The 15,444-nt window shown below is 38.1% G+C and overlaps 1 protein-coding gene across 2 annotated transcripts in view; it reads left to right on the top strand.

Moving 5' to 3' along the window:
• Window positions 1–15,444, top strand: part of STAU2 (staufen double-stranded RNA binding protein 2) — a 166,702-nt gene that overhangs the window by 149,597 nt on the left and 1,661 nt on the right. For both annotated transcript variants that reach the window (XM_061995420.1, XM_061995419.1), the window contains one exon: window positions 15,054–15,142. In XM_061995420.1, coding sequence (XP_061851404.1) covers window positions 15,054–15,142 — 89 coding nt within the window. The remainder of the gene's footprint in view (window positions 1–15,053; window positions 15,143–15,444) is intronic.

The raw sequence follows: 15,444 nt of genomic DNA, 5'->3' as shown, positions 1-15,444 counted from the left end.
TGTATATTAATTATCATGCCTTATATGGAAAAAAATAGATAAAACAGCATCCAGAAGGGTTTTCTTCTTAGCTGTGGTTGGAGCAGTTGCTAGTGGCTTCTGCACTCTACACACTAACATAAATTTACTCAGGAAATGTGAACTTGGACTCTGTTCTTTCCACAGCCTTAAGGTATTCGCAATGACATGTCACAGGAGACTGTCTAAGTGCAAGTATTTATCTGCCTTCCCAGATAACCAGATCCACTGTATAAGAAAACCTTCAGGATTACACATAGAAAGCATGTTGAGTGAATCTTGTTGTATCCTACTGGTTAAAGAAGCCACTGAAAAGCCAGAAGTACTGGATTGTGATTCCTGCTTTCATCACTTCTGAACTCAGTGTTAAAGTATCAATCAGATAAAGAACAGAAAGTATCTAGGGAGCATGAGGTGATCCTCAGGATAGCTCAGCAACTGGCATAATCATTAGCCTATGGGGTCAGGCTCTTCCTTGCACTATCTTTTCTTTGAACCATGAATATGTTGTATCCCTTGCACCCTGTTCAAGTGTTCTCACTTCCATGCCATTAACAAAAAGGGGAATCTCACCTCCACTCACTTCTCTGGTGGTGATCTTCTCAGTGAAGGCAGTATACTCTAGTCAGGCCTGTTGAAAATCTGAAAGAGCCATCTGTCTTGTGGAGAGGATTGTGTATCTGTAGACACTAGCTGACCAAGCTGCCAGATCCTCTGTTTGGTCCTGGCTTTGCAGTTGAACTTCACAGAGGAGCAGGAGTTAAGCTCTGGGCTTGGAGTACTTCATTACCCGCAGGTAGATTCATAATTGGTATGTAGCTTTCTTAAGTGACCCTTCAGAGAAACCTGACTGTCCTCCTAAAACTGAAAAAAAAAGAAACTGGATACTTAACTTTAGCCCTTGGATTTTTTTCTAGAGATGTGCTATTTAAAACTTAATTCTTACAGTGCCTAATTTGTAAGCACCTGATTTTTTTTTTATTGAAATCTAACCCTGACAGGTTATTTCATAACTAGCAAGATTTTGAATAAGCTCTTTTTGACAGCCAGGGTTAATGAATTTTAATAATAGATGCTAGGATAAAATGATAAAATAGCCGTTAGCAGATCTTCCAGACTAAAAGCCAGCTGTTCAGTAAAGTTGTTGGATATATATCTGTATTTTTGACTGTAGCTGTAAATGGAGGAAAAGCAGGTCCGTAGTCAGTTATCAGAACCAAGGAGTGTCTAATCTACATTGCTGAGCTGCCAATTGGAGAGGTTCCTGAATTTAAGAAGTTGGAGTTCTTGAGGAAATCTGGTTCCTGCTTGTTAATGTATCCCTCGAAGCACTTTTTGAGTGACACAGTACCCAATGTCTACCATTCTTACCAGAGACACATATAGGACAGCATTTGTGCAGATGACTGAAAGTGCCAAATCCATCTCACATCATTAGTACTCTTTCTCTGTGTTGCAGTAGCAGCTAGAAGTAGGAGCTAATGACTGTAGAGCAAATCCAGGTGAACACAGCCAGTTCCTGCTTAAATCAACACGCAAATGGCAGTAACAGCTGATTCTGGGGATGGATTTGTCCCTTCCATTAAAAAGAGGAGCTGCAAGGAGTAGAAAATATGAAATAATTCATATTTCTACAACTGTCACTTCACAAATGAATAAAGAGGTAGCCAGTATGATTTGAAGTGAAAACTAATCCTTCACCTCTAAAGAAGTAGTTCAAGTTGTGTAAAATAGCAACACTGGACTAGGCAGGTGAAAAGTATGTATTATAGGTCTTCTGCGGTGCTGTCATTTAGCTTGATCACTAGAGTGATGAGTCACTGAAAGAAGGCCAGTTTTTTATGTCACTTTTAGGAAATGCTCTTTTAAGATTTTGAGGTAAAAGGAGAAGCAGTGAAATCATAGTTACTGCTCCTGTATTGCAAAAAGGCAGATTAAAATATTTTACTTTATAAAAATAAATTATTTAAAATATTAGTATAAGATTGAAAAGGGATAAGAAATGGTATAGCTTTGTTTTGTTGCTAGAAAAAAAAAAAAAAGAGATTTTTTCTTTTCTACTGGCTGTATAATAAAGGCAAACTTCGGGGCATTTGAAAGGTATTCTCAAGTATACCTGAAACAGAAAGCTGTTCAAGTATATGGCTCAACTTCTCCTCTCCTGTACTAAGGGGCTAGACAAAGTACAGCTTACATTTCATCCACCAGATTCAGCAGCATTTTCTAGTTTTCCCAGATATCGTCAGAATCCCCAGATCCAAAAGGTAAGTTGAAATTTGTACATCTAATCTAAATTTCTTTAAAAATCTCTGGGGGAAAAAAAAAATCTTTTAAAAAATTAACCTTTTCAACCACTGCCTTCTGTTAGAATATGTGGCACTTGCCATACACCACCTCTTCCCAAGAAGAAGGGGTTTTTTGCAGTTCACTTCTACTTCCAAACGCTGAGAGCTGGGATTGCTGGACACTACAAGCTAGCAAGGAATGTATAGAAGCTTAACAGCAGGAGCAACAGACCCAGGTTAAAAATTCAGTGACCAGGAACAAATGTGCCCTTTATTTCATCTCCCAGATAAAATCCTAGATAGTTTATTGGCTTTAAAATTTTCTCATTTAGTAGAAATATCTAAGCTTAGTGTTTCTTCTTAATCACAGACATTTTAAATGGGACATATATGGCTCTATAAATTAAGCTAGCACAGAGGTATTCTTTGTTTAAAGGACTTGGAATTTATTTGATAGTTAACTATTAAGTGATATCTAAAATACCTGGAATTTCCTTTGAAGAAGTGTATGCCTCTACTGAAAATGACAAAACTAAACTTACACCACAAGCGATGGAAATATACTGCTTGATGATCTCAAAGCCAAGAGCTCAGTCCATGTCTGAAAAAGACTGAGCTAACGCAGTTCTCCAAGGTCACACGGCAGATTAGTGGCAGAGTCACTGTCTTTTGAATGAAATGGATTTTTTATCCCACAAAACACATCAAGATTTGAAGTATTTTCATTCAGTTTGAATGAACCAAAGTCTTCTTGAAATTTTTTCACACAGAAGAACTGACAAGTATATGAATGTGCCACACCAAGCATAGTTATTAGCCCAGTGGTTACGTATGGTGCTTTTCTGCCAAATTTTCACTGGAGAGCCTATCCTGGACCTAGAAGACCTTTTCTCAGAACTAATGTATTTTCATTAAAATGTTTGTTTCTTGATTTGGTTTTTTTTCCGAGATGGAATTTTGACCAGCAGTCCTCCTGACTCCTAGTTCAATGTCCTATCCAGCTGGGCACGTGTCACCCCCAGCAAATATGTACAAGTCCCCTCTTTGAGGAGCAGCAAGATCTGTAGCATCTTCATAATACTTGTGATGTACTTTTCTTCTCAAATTTTGGGTCTTGACATAAAAAGACTGGAATGAAGGATATGGTGTTATGCATACCCAAGTGAAGGCAGAGAGCCAGCAAAATGCTGTTATAATTACAAGTGAACATTCTTGTATCATAAAACCGTAAAGAAAAAGCAATAAATCAGAGCTGGCCTGGTGGTCCCTGGCAGCAAAGCACAGGAGATTTGAGCTCATTCCCTGAGCTAGCCAAGAGTGGGATCCTCGTGGAGGCAGTGGCTCATTCCAAGGGAAGGGCATTCCTCATATCTCCTGAGTGATGGTCATGAAGCACTGATATTGGTGGGAGTCAGATCCAACCTTCATCCCTGTAGGAGTGATATTCTGAAAAGCGCTGCCCATCGTGGAAAATAAAGCAATTTCAGAAGTGGAGGAATTTTATCTGCAAGAGCTCTTGTGTGTGTGTGTTTAGGAGCCTACCACTTTCCATGTTAGGTCTGTGTTACTGTCTAGATACCATATTTGATCACTTACTGTTGTACCTAAGTATGTAAAATCGCCCTTTAATTCAGATATATGGTTTCATGTTTCCACACATTCACTCGTGACATCAAACTGTGCTAATACCTTACTCTGAACATTAGAAAAATGCCATGAAATTAAGTAACACTGTCCAAAATGTCTCTACTGAAGTTCGTGACACTAAAAAACGTGGACTCAAAATTAATCCTTAGCTAGAAATGGGTTTTTCTTCTATTCTGGAACATTTTTCCTCTCTTTCTTTCTGGTGTCTCATGAGAATGTAGCTTCCTAAAAATCATTGATCTGTCTGGGTAATTTGTCAATTAAAAAACCAAAAAAGTAACTAAGTAAGTAGCAGGAGTGTAGGAAAGGCAGTTTTCTAGACTTTCTTTAGCACAAGCTGGAGGGGGAGGGTATTTCCTGTCCCTCTGAAAGATGTGGCTTGCGCTGAGTCCATATTTACAGATTGGGAGGGACAAATTAGGATGATCTGTTGTTGTTAAAATAAAAAAACAAAAGAAGTAATCCTGAGAGTGTACAAGTGGTTGCAGCACAACAACCTCCAAATTGACAGCTGCACAAACAGCACTTGCCCAGCAGTGGCAGTCAGCTACTAGGAATGCCCAGTTTCCCATCAGATTGGTAACAATTTATAATTAATAGTACATTTGGGGATTCTTCTGTAACGAATCCACAGTTTAATCTGCTAACCTGATTATGGAGTAAGTAAAGGAGAGTGAGCAGAAATTCAGAGTCTCTCTCACTTTGCCGAGTACATTATCTCCCTGTTGATAGCAGTACGAGACCAAGATAGACAACATTTTCCAGAATCAGCTGTTTTAAAATCAGAATCACTTGTTTAAAAGCTGCAGTCCTGAAAGGTGAAGGGCTCTTTCCCGAACAGATGTGACCCGCTTCAACTCTGATAAACTTCCGGAAAAGATGAAGGAAATCTTTACCGCACAGGATGTGCTCAGCACATTGAGGGACTGAGTGAGTAATGTCCCTGATAATTGTGGATACCTCGTTGTAGGAGTCAGTTTTTATTTAAATTTTTTTAATAGGAGTATACACATCTGTCTTTATACCCAGCAGCTTTTCTGGCCCACAAGAAGTCCTCTGTGAGTTTCCCCAACTGAGCTCAGTGGGATCTCTGTCAGCTGCAAGATTTATGTCATCTTTTTCAGTCCTGAGAACTGTTCCTTAAGCTTTTCACATCTGGATTTAATTGGAAAGACATTAAAAGACATTAAGTGTGCTGGAAAAGCATATTTTAGAGAAGATCTTTATAGACACTTCCATTAAAGGAGCTGATGGTTGTAGGCTAAAATGGGATAAGGACAAGCCATCAACAGTTAGCAAGGACAAAACTGTATTACAAACTACATCAGACAAGAAGTTCGGCTGTAGCTCTTGGGCCTGACTCTGATCTCACTTAAATCAACTTCAATTAGGAGAAAAATACCGATTAATGCAGTGTAAAAATACTCTGAGATCAGAATGAAAAACTTTTGCCTTTTGGAAACACTCAAATTTCTAATTACATGCCATATATGCTAAATATAATACTTTTAGCTGTCAATCTAGATTTGGTACTTTGTTGGACATACAGGCATGCTTGTAAAATGAGACTTGGAGAATGAAGAGAGGGATTGATTGTTAAGGCTCTGAGGGTGGAGGTATCCTTCTCCAAATGTCAATATGCAGGCCACAGGAGTAGAGTTACACAGAAGCAGGGATACAATATAATTTAGTTTCTGAGCTTCATTACAGATGTTGTAATGCAAGAATTTACAGCCCTAAACTCTCCCCATTGTTCCAGTTATATTGAAGAAGCCAATGGGCAGTCTTTTACATGAAGAGTAATCTACTGCTTTTGTCTTCAGAGTTTCTAGTCATGTTTCGACTGCCACACACTTAAAATCTACAGTACTGGTCTTGTTATGAGAGAACAAGCATTCTTTTATTTTAAAATTGCTAAAACCGAGGAATCTGATATTTAGGAAATTATTCCCCTGTCTCAAGCAAAGTATATGGTTTAGAAATAGAAACATGTCAAGCTTTAAAGGAGAAAAAAAACTTTTGTAAAACACCGGGGCAAAGAAAGTACTCTAGAAGATATTAGCAAAATAAATTTGTTAGAAGCTCTCACCTGTCCTCTTCTAAAAGAGAGTCTTTTTCTCTACTATGTCACAGTGTTTAGAACTAATGGGAACATTACAGCTTGCTGGGTGATAGTGACAGGAATGAGGCATTTGAATTGAAATTGTGTCTGCAGTGTAGACCGTTCTTTTCTATCGTTAAATACCTTTTTGCAGAATCTCTCTCTGTCTATCTTGGGCTATGATAAAATGCATGTGAACTAGTAAAACCAATTCCTACTTTTATTACCTGACCTTGGGCCAGCACTTTATGTGCTCATGCACTCTCTTCGCTTCAGTTTCCTTCTCTTTAAAAACAGGAATAATAAAACTGCCTCTCGTCCTTAGTGCCATTTTGTCTCATGAAGAAGAAGATATTTGTAAGGACAGGCAAAAAGAATTTAAACACAAATGAGCATGTTTTTACAAGTTCAATTTCCTAAGTAGAGGATGTAACCATGTTGATGCACGCATTGAGCAATACTTGAAAGTTTGAACTTTGTTGTATACTAATTTTGTTGTGGATCTCTGAGAATTCATGAAAATCTTTTAGTATCCCATTTTTTTGACCATTTTGCATGAGCAGTTTCCTAAGAAAACCACTTAAACAACAGAATGAATGTTTCTATTTTATTTAAATACAGCTTAGTTTAGAGCTCATTAATTTTGTTAAAATGATTTTGGCTATATCTACACAACCAGATTGAGTCAGGGCCCATTTCCTGGTGGATAAGGACATGGTCTTTGCCTCATTTATGTACTGCCAGCTATGTAGTGAAGGCTGTAATAATGATATTAAAAACATGATGGAACAGTGGAAGTCAGGTAGATGAAGAAGATTGCCTATTGCTGCGTATTTTAGGAGTCACCATGAACACTTACAGAGCCAAGAACCTAAAACCACTTATTTAAAATCAAGAGGTTAAAATATCCTGTAATACAGATAGGGTTAATGACATTGGGCTTGCAAATCTATGGCAGCAATGTGGAGAAATGCCTACAAATATATAATTAAATAAACCAAATTGTTCTGAGAACATAGCTGACAAGGATATTTTCCAGCCATCAGTGATGAAAGAGGCAGTGATTCATGGCCTTTCTTCCCTGCTGGTGCAGAATTTTGCCGGAGGATATACGTTTTAGGTTTAAAGTCATGTTTCTTAATATCTCCTAGAATTTTTGTCTGCAGCTTCTCAACCATGCTTGAATGCTGTCTTGATTGCATGATTTAAACCTCTTCCTACCCATACAATAATTAGTCATCTAAATGGTGTCATTTGGAAGTCTCTAATTGTTGAAAGTATCTATATTACTTAGATGTCCACTTCCTTCTGAAAGTTAATGTTTAAGTAGGATACAAAATTAGAAGCAAGATTAATTTAAGATTAAATGCTGTCTGGTGAAATTCTGTTGTATGTATGTAGTGTGAACACCTGGAAATTTACTTTAAAAACATTTTTCTTCAAATTCATAACTAAGGTGTGATGATGCATGCTTCATTCTGTCATTGTTCCTCCAATTGTAACAAGTGAAGAAAAAATGTGAGGTTTTTAATTTAGAAATAAATTTACTTTAAAAGGACTTCCAGATTTCTAGACCAGAACTGAAGAATATACACTGAAAAGGTGCTGAAATTATCTAACAAAAGAGACTTGATTAAGATTTATTTTACCTGCTGATACCTGGGCAGAACTATCACACCTCATTTCACTGTTAGAGGACATAGACACACCTCAGCAGATACTGGCATTGAACCTGAAAGCTCTTTTGCGATGTTAATGAAGAAGTGCCAAGTTACTGGTTTCCAGCATAGATTGTCAAGGAGGCAAAAACTGTCATTTTGGCAGCACTTGAAAATGTTGCTCCTCACAGCTAAAAATATGTGAAGGGGGAAAAGTCTGAGAAGATCTAGATTTAAAAACAATCCTGTACTGATCTTTTAGCAATCCTTTCCTCTTATTCTCACCCACAAATAAGAACGCATCCTAAACTTGGCAACCAGAAAAGCCTCTCCATACTGGATTGATCTGTTACATTACTGTTGAATTTGTTATAGTTTGACTTTAAGCATTATTTACTAAGTACTCTTCGTACAAACCCCTACCATTAAATTGTTTTTAAAACTAGGTGCTTTTCAGCATGTTTTTCTCTCTTTGTGACTACAAAATCTTGTATTGCCATTAAAGCAATAAACTGTCTCACCTCAGATAATCATGCATCTCTGTCTTGGGTTTTGAGAGAATACTTTGCCATTCATTACTCCTGGAATTATTGCATACTCCTGAGAATGGTGGTCAGATTTCTAGCGTGGTGGTCCACATGTGAAAATAAACCATACTTAATTGACTCTCCTCTTAACTAAAGGACTCCCTTTACCCAAATAGCTTGTTGAAGATTAAACCTACAGAAATAAAACTCCATGTTGAACAGTGTCTTTCACTTTGTCAACTTCTAGGAATACTGAGAGGCACAGAGGAATAAGTACATGTGTCCAACAGAACTGGGTGGAAGAAGGTGTCATGCATGCTGTTGTTCGTAGAAACTCTGCTTAATATATTCAAAAAATTGTCCAAGAACACTTAATCCTTCCTTTAAGACTGCCCCCAGAAAGCTGGCAAGGTCAGGCTGTACGTGGATTGTGTGTCATTTAAATTCTGAGTGCATGAGTTGCCTGGGGGTAGCATTAACTACTACGTGGGACTTGTTCTAAGCTAGATCTATGAATCATCATTCGTTCTTTGAAGACAGTGGACTCTTTCTGTCCTCCAAGCTCTTTCTCTTGACAAGTGCCATCCATAGCCTTAATTGCACTGCCTATCAGGTGCAGAGATTAATCAGTTTGGAAAATGCTATTTCCATGTAAACTACATGAGTTAATCAGATTATAACCCTGTGTTTTTCATGCATATCATAAGCTGAGTGAGGAAAAGGCTTGAAGCCATTTAATTAAGGTTTACATTGTGCAGTGTGAAAGGGCTCTCTGAATTTAATTTTTAAACAGATGTTAGCATTGGTTCATATGAAATCTAATCAACTGGGGAGAACGGCACATTGTGAGAAAAGTGACAAAAACTCCTAGCAGAAGTTATTGCTTGCAATCTAGTAAATTCATTTGCAACAGAAGCTGTGGGGAAAAGGGATTTGTTTGCAATATCCATCTCCTAGCTTTTCTTTAACTTTTATGTAGCCAGTAGATAAATCCAAGAGAATTAAATGGATATGTTAAAAAAGTAAAATTTTAGCTACTTTGTGTGTTTGTATGCAAATCTACACAAGTGAAGATATCTTCCCTTTGTGCATTTCTGTATGCATGCAATTTTGGGTGTGGACAAGTTAGAGCCAGGTGGAAGCTTGGTAAAAAAATTCATCAAGAGAAAGCGAAAACAATTACCAAGAACAATAATTTTGAATACATACAAATTGAAATAGTTACTCAGCTATGGGACACTAAGTCCTCAAACTCACCTCTACAGCTGTGATATTGTTGGGGACTTTTCAATAGCTTTTAAATGTGAAATTTAAATCCATATATTAAAAAGCAATGAGGCCGATCTCATTACTGATGCAGACAGTGTTCCTACAATGTTATTGCACAGATGATATTGCCTTTTGAGGCCTCAGTTGGCAAGGAGAGAGGAAGAACTGATTTGGGGGACATTTTTTCTCTTGACTTAGGAAACAAATTAACATTGATTGTAAATACACTTGCTACCAGTTTTGTTCATGCATTAACTCTGCCATTATCGAGGTTTCTGGCTTGCAAGTGAAACTGAGGGCTAGAGTTAGGTCTGTCTATCATTTTCATTGGGCATGCAAGCATTTTCTGAAGCCTAAACTTGGGTATAGCTTGAGACTTGTTCATGTGTATGACATGTAGCTACAATCACTATGACCACAATAAATTGTTTGGGTCTGCAAACTCAACCTTTAACTAAAATTCAGCTACTAAAGACAGAAAAATTTTGTCCTTCGTGACCAACTGTGGACCCCGACTTAATTCAGTTTTACAGTGTGACTATTTCTGCCCATAAATTTATCTCTTCTGAAAACACTGATTAAGGCCAAGCTGAATGTGGTTTTTATGAACTTAGAAAACTGATGTTAGGGGACATATCACCACTAAACTAACAGTATGAAGCAGTCTGTTTGTTGGGATTGTCTCAGACCTCCTTGGTAAAGTCAACTGGAAGGGCCACAGAGAACAACAAACTTTTACAATCTTCAGCTTCATGGAATATTCTGAAATTTAATATATATTTAAGTGGAAAAACTCAAACCACATACTATGCTAAAACAAACATGTGAAAATTCTATCTTGAGGATGTGGTCTTAAATGTACATGAACTAGTGTAGTGCCTGTCTGCTGTTCTTGCTAAAAGAATGATCTAATGTTACTATATTGTCATTATAAGACACTTAATCCCCAGAGTGAGAAACAGGAAGAATATTCACAAGTTTCAATGCTATTTACTAATTGTCAATTGACTTGGGGAAAGCTAAAAAAAAAAAATGTCTGGAAACATCCATCCCCATCCTGATACACACACATACTAATAGTGGAAATGGCAGCCAAGACAAACAGCTAGCAGTGCGGTGCATCCTGTTGGCATCGTATTTTTGGCACTGTTGTAGCTACGCAGAAAACAAGTGATACAAGAAATGTGTAAGGACATCTGTTCTGTAACCTATGGGGCTTCACTCACAAAACAGTTGTAAAATCTTCTGGGGGAGAAAAAAATTTCTCTATATCTGTGCAGATGCTCTATTGTAAGAAAAATATCAATGGAAGGAAGTGTTGAGCCTTTAAAAGAGGAAATTGTTCACCATATTCACTGTCAAATGTTCCATTCTTTTCTTTCCTTTTCGTTTAACCTAAGTTATCTGCTCTTCACAAGTTATGTTTAAGCCAAGTAGTGTAAATCTGTTGGGACTAATAGAATTGAATCATGGATTAAATTAGCCTGGTGTCTGCTTGTAACTTCTTCGCTGCAGATTACTTGGGCTCTGTGTCACTCTGCTGACTATTCAGGTCATAGCCTCTCAGCCACCAGCTTCCTTTCTGAATCCAGCATCTTCATGTCCGTCTACAGAAACCACAGAGAGAGAAGAAACATTGAGGACATCAATTAAGGTCCAAAGTGTTGTTTACTTACCAGCTTGTCTCAGCTTTGCTGATGCTTCCAAATGTAAGCAGGCTATGGGAGAAAGGAAAAGGGGAGTTTTTAAGACACTGCAAGGCTCTTTGTACTGCTTATCTACTGCCCTTCAGTCACATCTCATGAATTTTAAAATGATAATTTAAAAAGGCAAGAAACTTTCAAAAAATTCAAATGCTGTTGAAAAAGGGATATCAGTAATTAGGCTTCCCCCACAGGTATCTTATGGAGAGAAAGACGTGATTTCATGAAAAAGAAACCAAGTCTCTCATAAACCTCGAACACGTTAGGAAACCAGAAGATAAATAGGGACTGTGAGGTGTAGGACGTTGGTAGGACTTGAGGGAGGAAAGTTTAGCTCTGGGAGCTGGAAGCAGCTAGGAGTCCTGGTTGAGAGAGCATTTAGGAGCAGGAAAAAATCAGAGGCCTGTACAAGAGGAGATTTGTGAAGAAGTTGAGGTGATTGTCTCTGCTATAAAAGAAATCAGAGCTCTGGGGTGGATAGTAAGGAGGGGAAGATCAGGGGCACTGGAGTGGCTTGGAAAAAGTGTGGGGCTGAGGCAGAAGATGTGTGGAGTGGAGACTCAGTAGTGAAAAGCATGAGCTTTTGAAGAGATTGTTAGCTTCCAGAGCAGCAAAGGCAAGAAGCCTAGCAAAGAGAGATGGTGTAAAGAGGTAGCTCTTCAACCTTGCTCATACACCCTGACACTTCTACTTGGAAGGTTGAAGATACAGGTACAGGACTGCTTTTCTGCTGCTTCCTCCCTCTGACATATGGTTTCAGAAATACTATTGTACTGTATTTATATTTGAGATCTTATGTTTTATATCGCATATAAGTTTGTGAAAGGCACAGCTTGAAGAAGGATGAGATGGAGAAATGAGACTGTAGCCTGTTACAAACATTAGTAATTGGATGTTATGTTGGTATTAAACACGATTATAATTAAACATTATAATTATAATTATAATTGAATCATACCTTCATTTTATATGTTTCCTCTGATTGTTCCATATTTACTTCTTTGACATGCATTCAGTACTTATCCATACTTACAGGCAGAGTTCACTATTTTATGTTGTACTTCTTCCCTTGCTGTTAGGAGAGATGCCCTCATGATCTGTTTCTTTTGAGATATGCAGGAAGTTCCAAAGCAGTTTTTTTGGAAAGCAGCTCTGAAAGCTTCTCTGTAATTTATATGATGTGTCTTGCAATAGCTAATTCTATGAGTAAAGCAATACTAAGAAATGTACTCATATTCATAGCAATTCTAGAACGGAATTAGGAAGTTTGTGTTGGTCTAATCAATCTCTCGATGGTTTGGGATCAAGATCAGACTGTTCTGTGTATCATATGATCAACCTGTGATCTAATCTTGAGTGAAACATTACTTGTCTATACTTCTTACCAGCTATGATCACGGCCTTTCTGACAAAGCCACTATACAAACAAATAGCCAGAACAAATGTTTCTTCCACAAGTTTGCAATTCATACATCAGTCCCAGAAGCTAAGAATAGATGCCAAAAAGTAAACAAGGTGGGTTCAAAAACAGATGAGGTAGCAGTTAAACTGTAGGAGGAGCAGATGTCTCAGCTTCCTTCTCTCCTTGCCATGCTACTTGGTAATGTTTTTTGAATTACCATACACAAGAAGGGAGATCCTGATTGGTTTGCTAATGTGTATCAGGAAAAACAGATACAAGAAGACAAGACATTCCTGTGTGCCAGTCCCTACCCATTGAATTGTTTGGTTATCTTAGCTGCTGACCCATGACCAACTGAAGTACAACAGAAAAGCAGTCCCATGCAGGGAAGCACAGGAACCCAAACCACTGCCCTTTCTCATGTGATGGGTAGTGCTTGGATTGCGGTGAGGAGGACCTCAGGGAGGGGAGGAGAAGTTGAGATGAAGAAATGTGTCTGGTTACTAGAACAAACAGAGAAGTTCAGAGGAGAGTAGATGAAAACTCTTGTTGTTACTGGGACGTATTTGGGTGGAGCAAACACCGATTTTGCTGTGCAGTCAAGATCGAGGATGGAAAAAAACGTGGTGATTACAACCTATAGGAGTTGAGAGTGCACATCTAAAACTACAAGGGACACTATGAGGTGGTAGAGAAATGTCAAGAAAAAGAGAAGAAATGAAGAAAGGGAGAATTCATTCACTGGGGAACTCAATGGGTGATAAAAGTGAGAGATCTTGTCACGGGAGAAGTTGATATTGAGGTGGAGCTAAGGCTCGGCCCTTAGCCATACCATGGAAAAAGGATAAAAAGAAAGATGTAGGCAGTATAATCTTTAAGATGAAGAGCAGATTTATGTCAATGGATGGGAAGAAGGAAAAAGCAGAAAGCAGGTTAGCTGTCAGGTACAGGAGGCCCAGAACACATGGCAAAGTGAATGAGTAACAGTGACAACCTGAGTTTTACCAAGACACTTCATAAAATGTTTAGTTTTTTATTTGTTTACTAGGGCAAAAACTATAAAACTTGACACAGTAAAAAGATTCTATCTTCATGCATTATGGGTGGGAGTACCTTTTACAGCCTTGTGAAGCTCTAGCAGCTAGTCACAACTGTAGACAAATTTGGGATACATGATTTTTTACTTTAGGGCAGTCTGGCAATTTTTGTGCTGCTGTTCATCTCACCAAAATACACATTGTCTAATAATATTTAAGTTGTATAAGCATACCTTTCAAGTGAAGGAGCTGTTGAGAGAATCCAGGCAAAAAATCAGTACAAATGTAAATCTGGTCCTTCATTACAATGGCAGCTTCTGTTCCGGACAAAGTCCCTGTTCTCCAAGAAAAATGAGAGATGAAAACAGAGACACGGATTCTTTCTGTCCCAGCAATTAAGAAGAGAACAACTACCAATTTTCTAATCAGCAGTTCTTGCCTCACTGTGAAGAACGGTACTGTAGGGCCTGCAGTTCCAGTGTCTGAGATGTTACTTTAGCCGATAGTCTCTGTAAAAAGTTACCTTATTTTGCCCCTGTTGATTAGCTCTGAATGCATTGTAGGTGGGAATGATTAAAGAGAAAGATAGATTTTTTGGTTCTGCTTTACATTTCACCTTCAAGACAGAACTAACCTTAACTGTATTATTGTGCTGAGTATGTTTTCAAAGTCAGCCACGTGGTGTCTGAGAGTTTCTGCATCAACCTTTGTTAAATTAGTTACAAAAAATCATTTGCCTTTTAACAAAGTAGTTAGGAGGGCAGAGAAGAGTAATTTTGGGTCCTGAAGCAGGATGATGAAGATGAGAGAGAAGCTGGTCAATAAAGAATGCACCTACACAGAAAAATGTCAGGTGAACACTGATTATCCTTCTATTGTTGTTGATTTGTAATCATCCTGTATTGGCTCATATTGTCTTCACTACCTATGTTTAAGACATCAGTCTGCTGCATTGTTTGAGGTTGAGCCTTGGAGTGTCAGTAGTGTCCTGATGACCTTCTTCCCCATACTGACACCTTCTGCAAGCATCTACAAAAGAAGAGTTTGTGCATAGGAGCTCTGGAAATTGTGGCCACAAGGAAATCACATGGGGAGGCTGGAGACACATTACAGGCTAGAGAGGCAAGAACACTGAAAGTATGTCACATTCTTCATGTAAGTGATGGAGCCTGCATTAACACAAATGGAAGTCACTCATATACCTGGGAAGAAGATGTCCTCAAACCTGTGCACAAGCACAGCTGTTTATCATGGAGCTGTTTTTTACCCACTCTGTGAGCTCAGTAGCCTAAATGGCTTAAATATATAGGAAATTATTAAAAATCTAGAATATCAAAATATACACCTTCATTTGGCGTTAGTACAGTTGTGTCAGTGGGTTTTTTGACAACTCATTTTTTCTTTAGGCAGCATTAAGTGCCTTGAAACAGTTTTCAGAACAAGGACTGGATCCGGTGGAAGGAGCTATGAAAGTTGAAAACGGATCACATGAAAAGTAAGTACCATTTAAATCCCCTGCCTTTTAATGCCTGTGTGGTGTGGTAGATAAGAAATATTAATTAAAAGCTTAGTTGCCTTTTTAAACCTGTGCAAAACTATTTCCTCTGGAATTTATGTACAGTTTGTGACAATTTGAGAGGATAAACAAGATTTCACATTTAGCGTTACTGGTGATGTTTACTAATGAGCTATGAGACAGTCAGTCTTCCCATGGAAATGCGAAAAGATTTTCTTTTCATTGTATGGATTCTATGTAAGTAGCATAACATGATTTTTGTCAAATGTGTTGCAACACAC

The sequence above is a fragment of the Colius striatus genome, chromosome 4 (genome assembly GCF_028858725.1).
Source record: "Colius striatus isolate bColStr4 chromosome 4, bColStr4.1.hap1, whole genome shotgun sequence".
NCBI classification, from domain to species: Eukaryota; Metazoa; Chordata; class Aves; order Coliiformes; family Coliidae; genus Colius; species Colius striatus.
The sequence above is the reverse complement of the archived record's forward strand: the minus strand, read 5'-3'. Positions and strand labels throughout refer to the sequence as shown.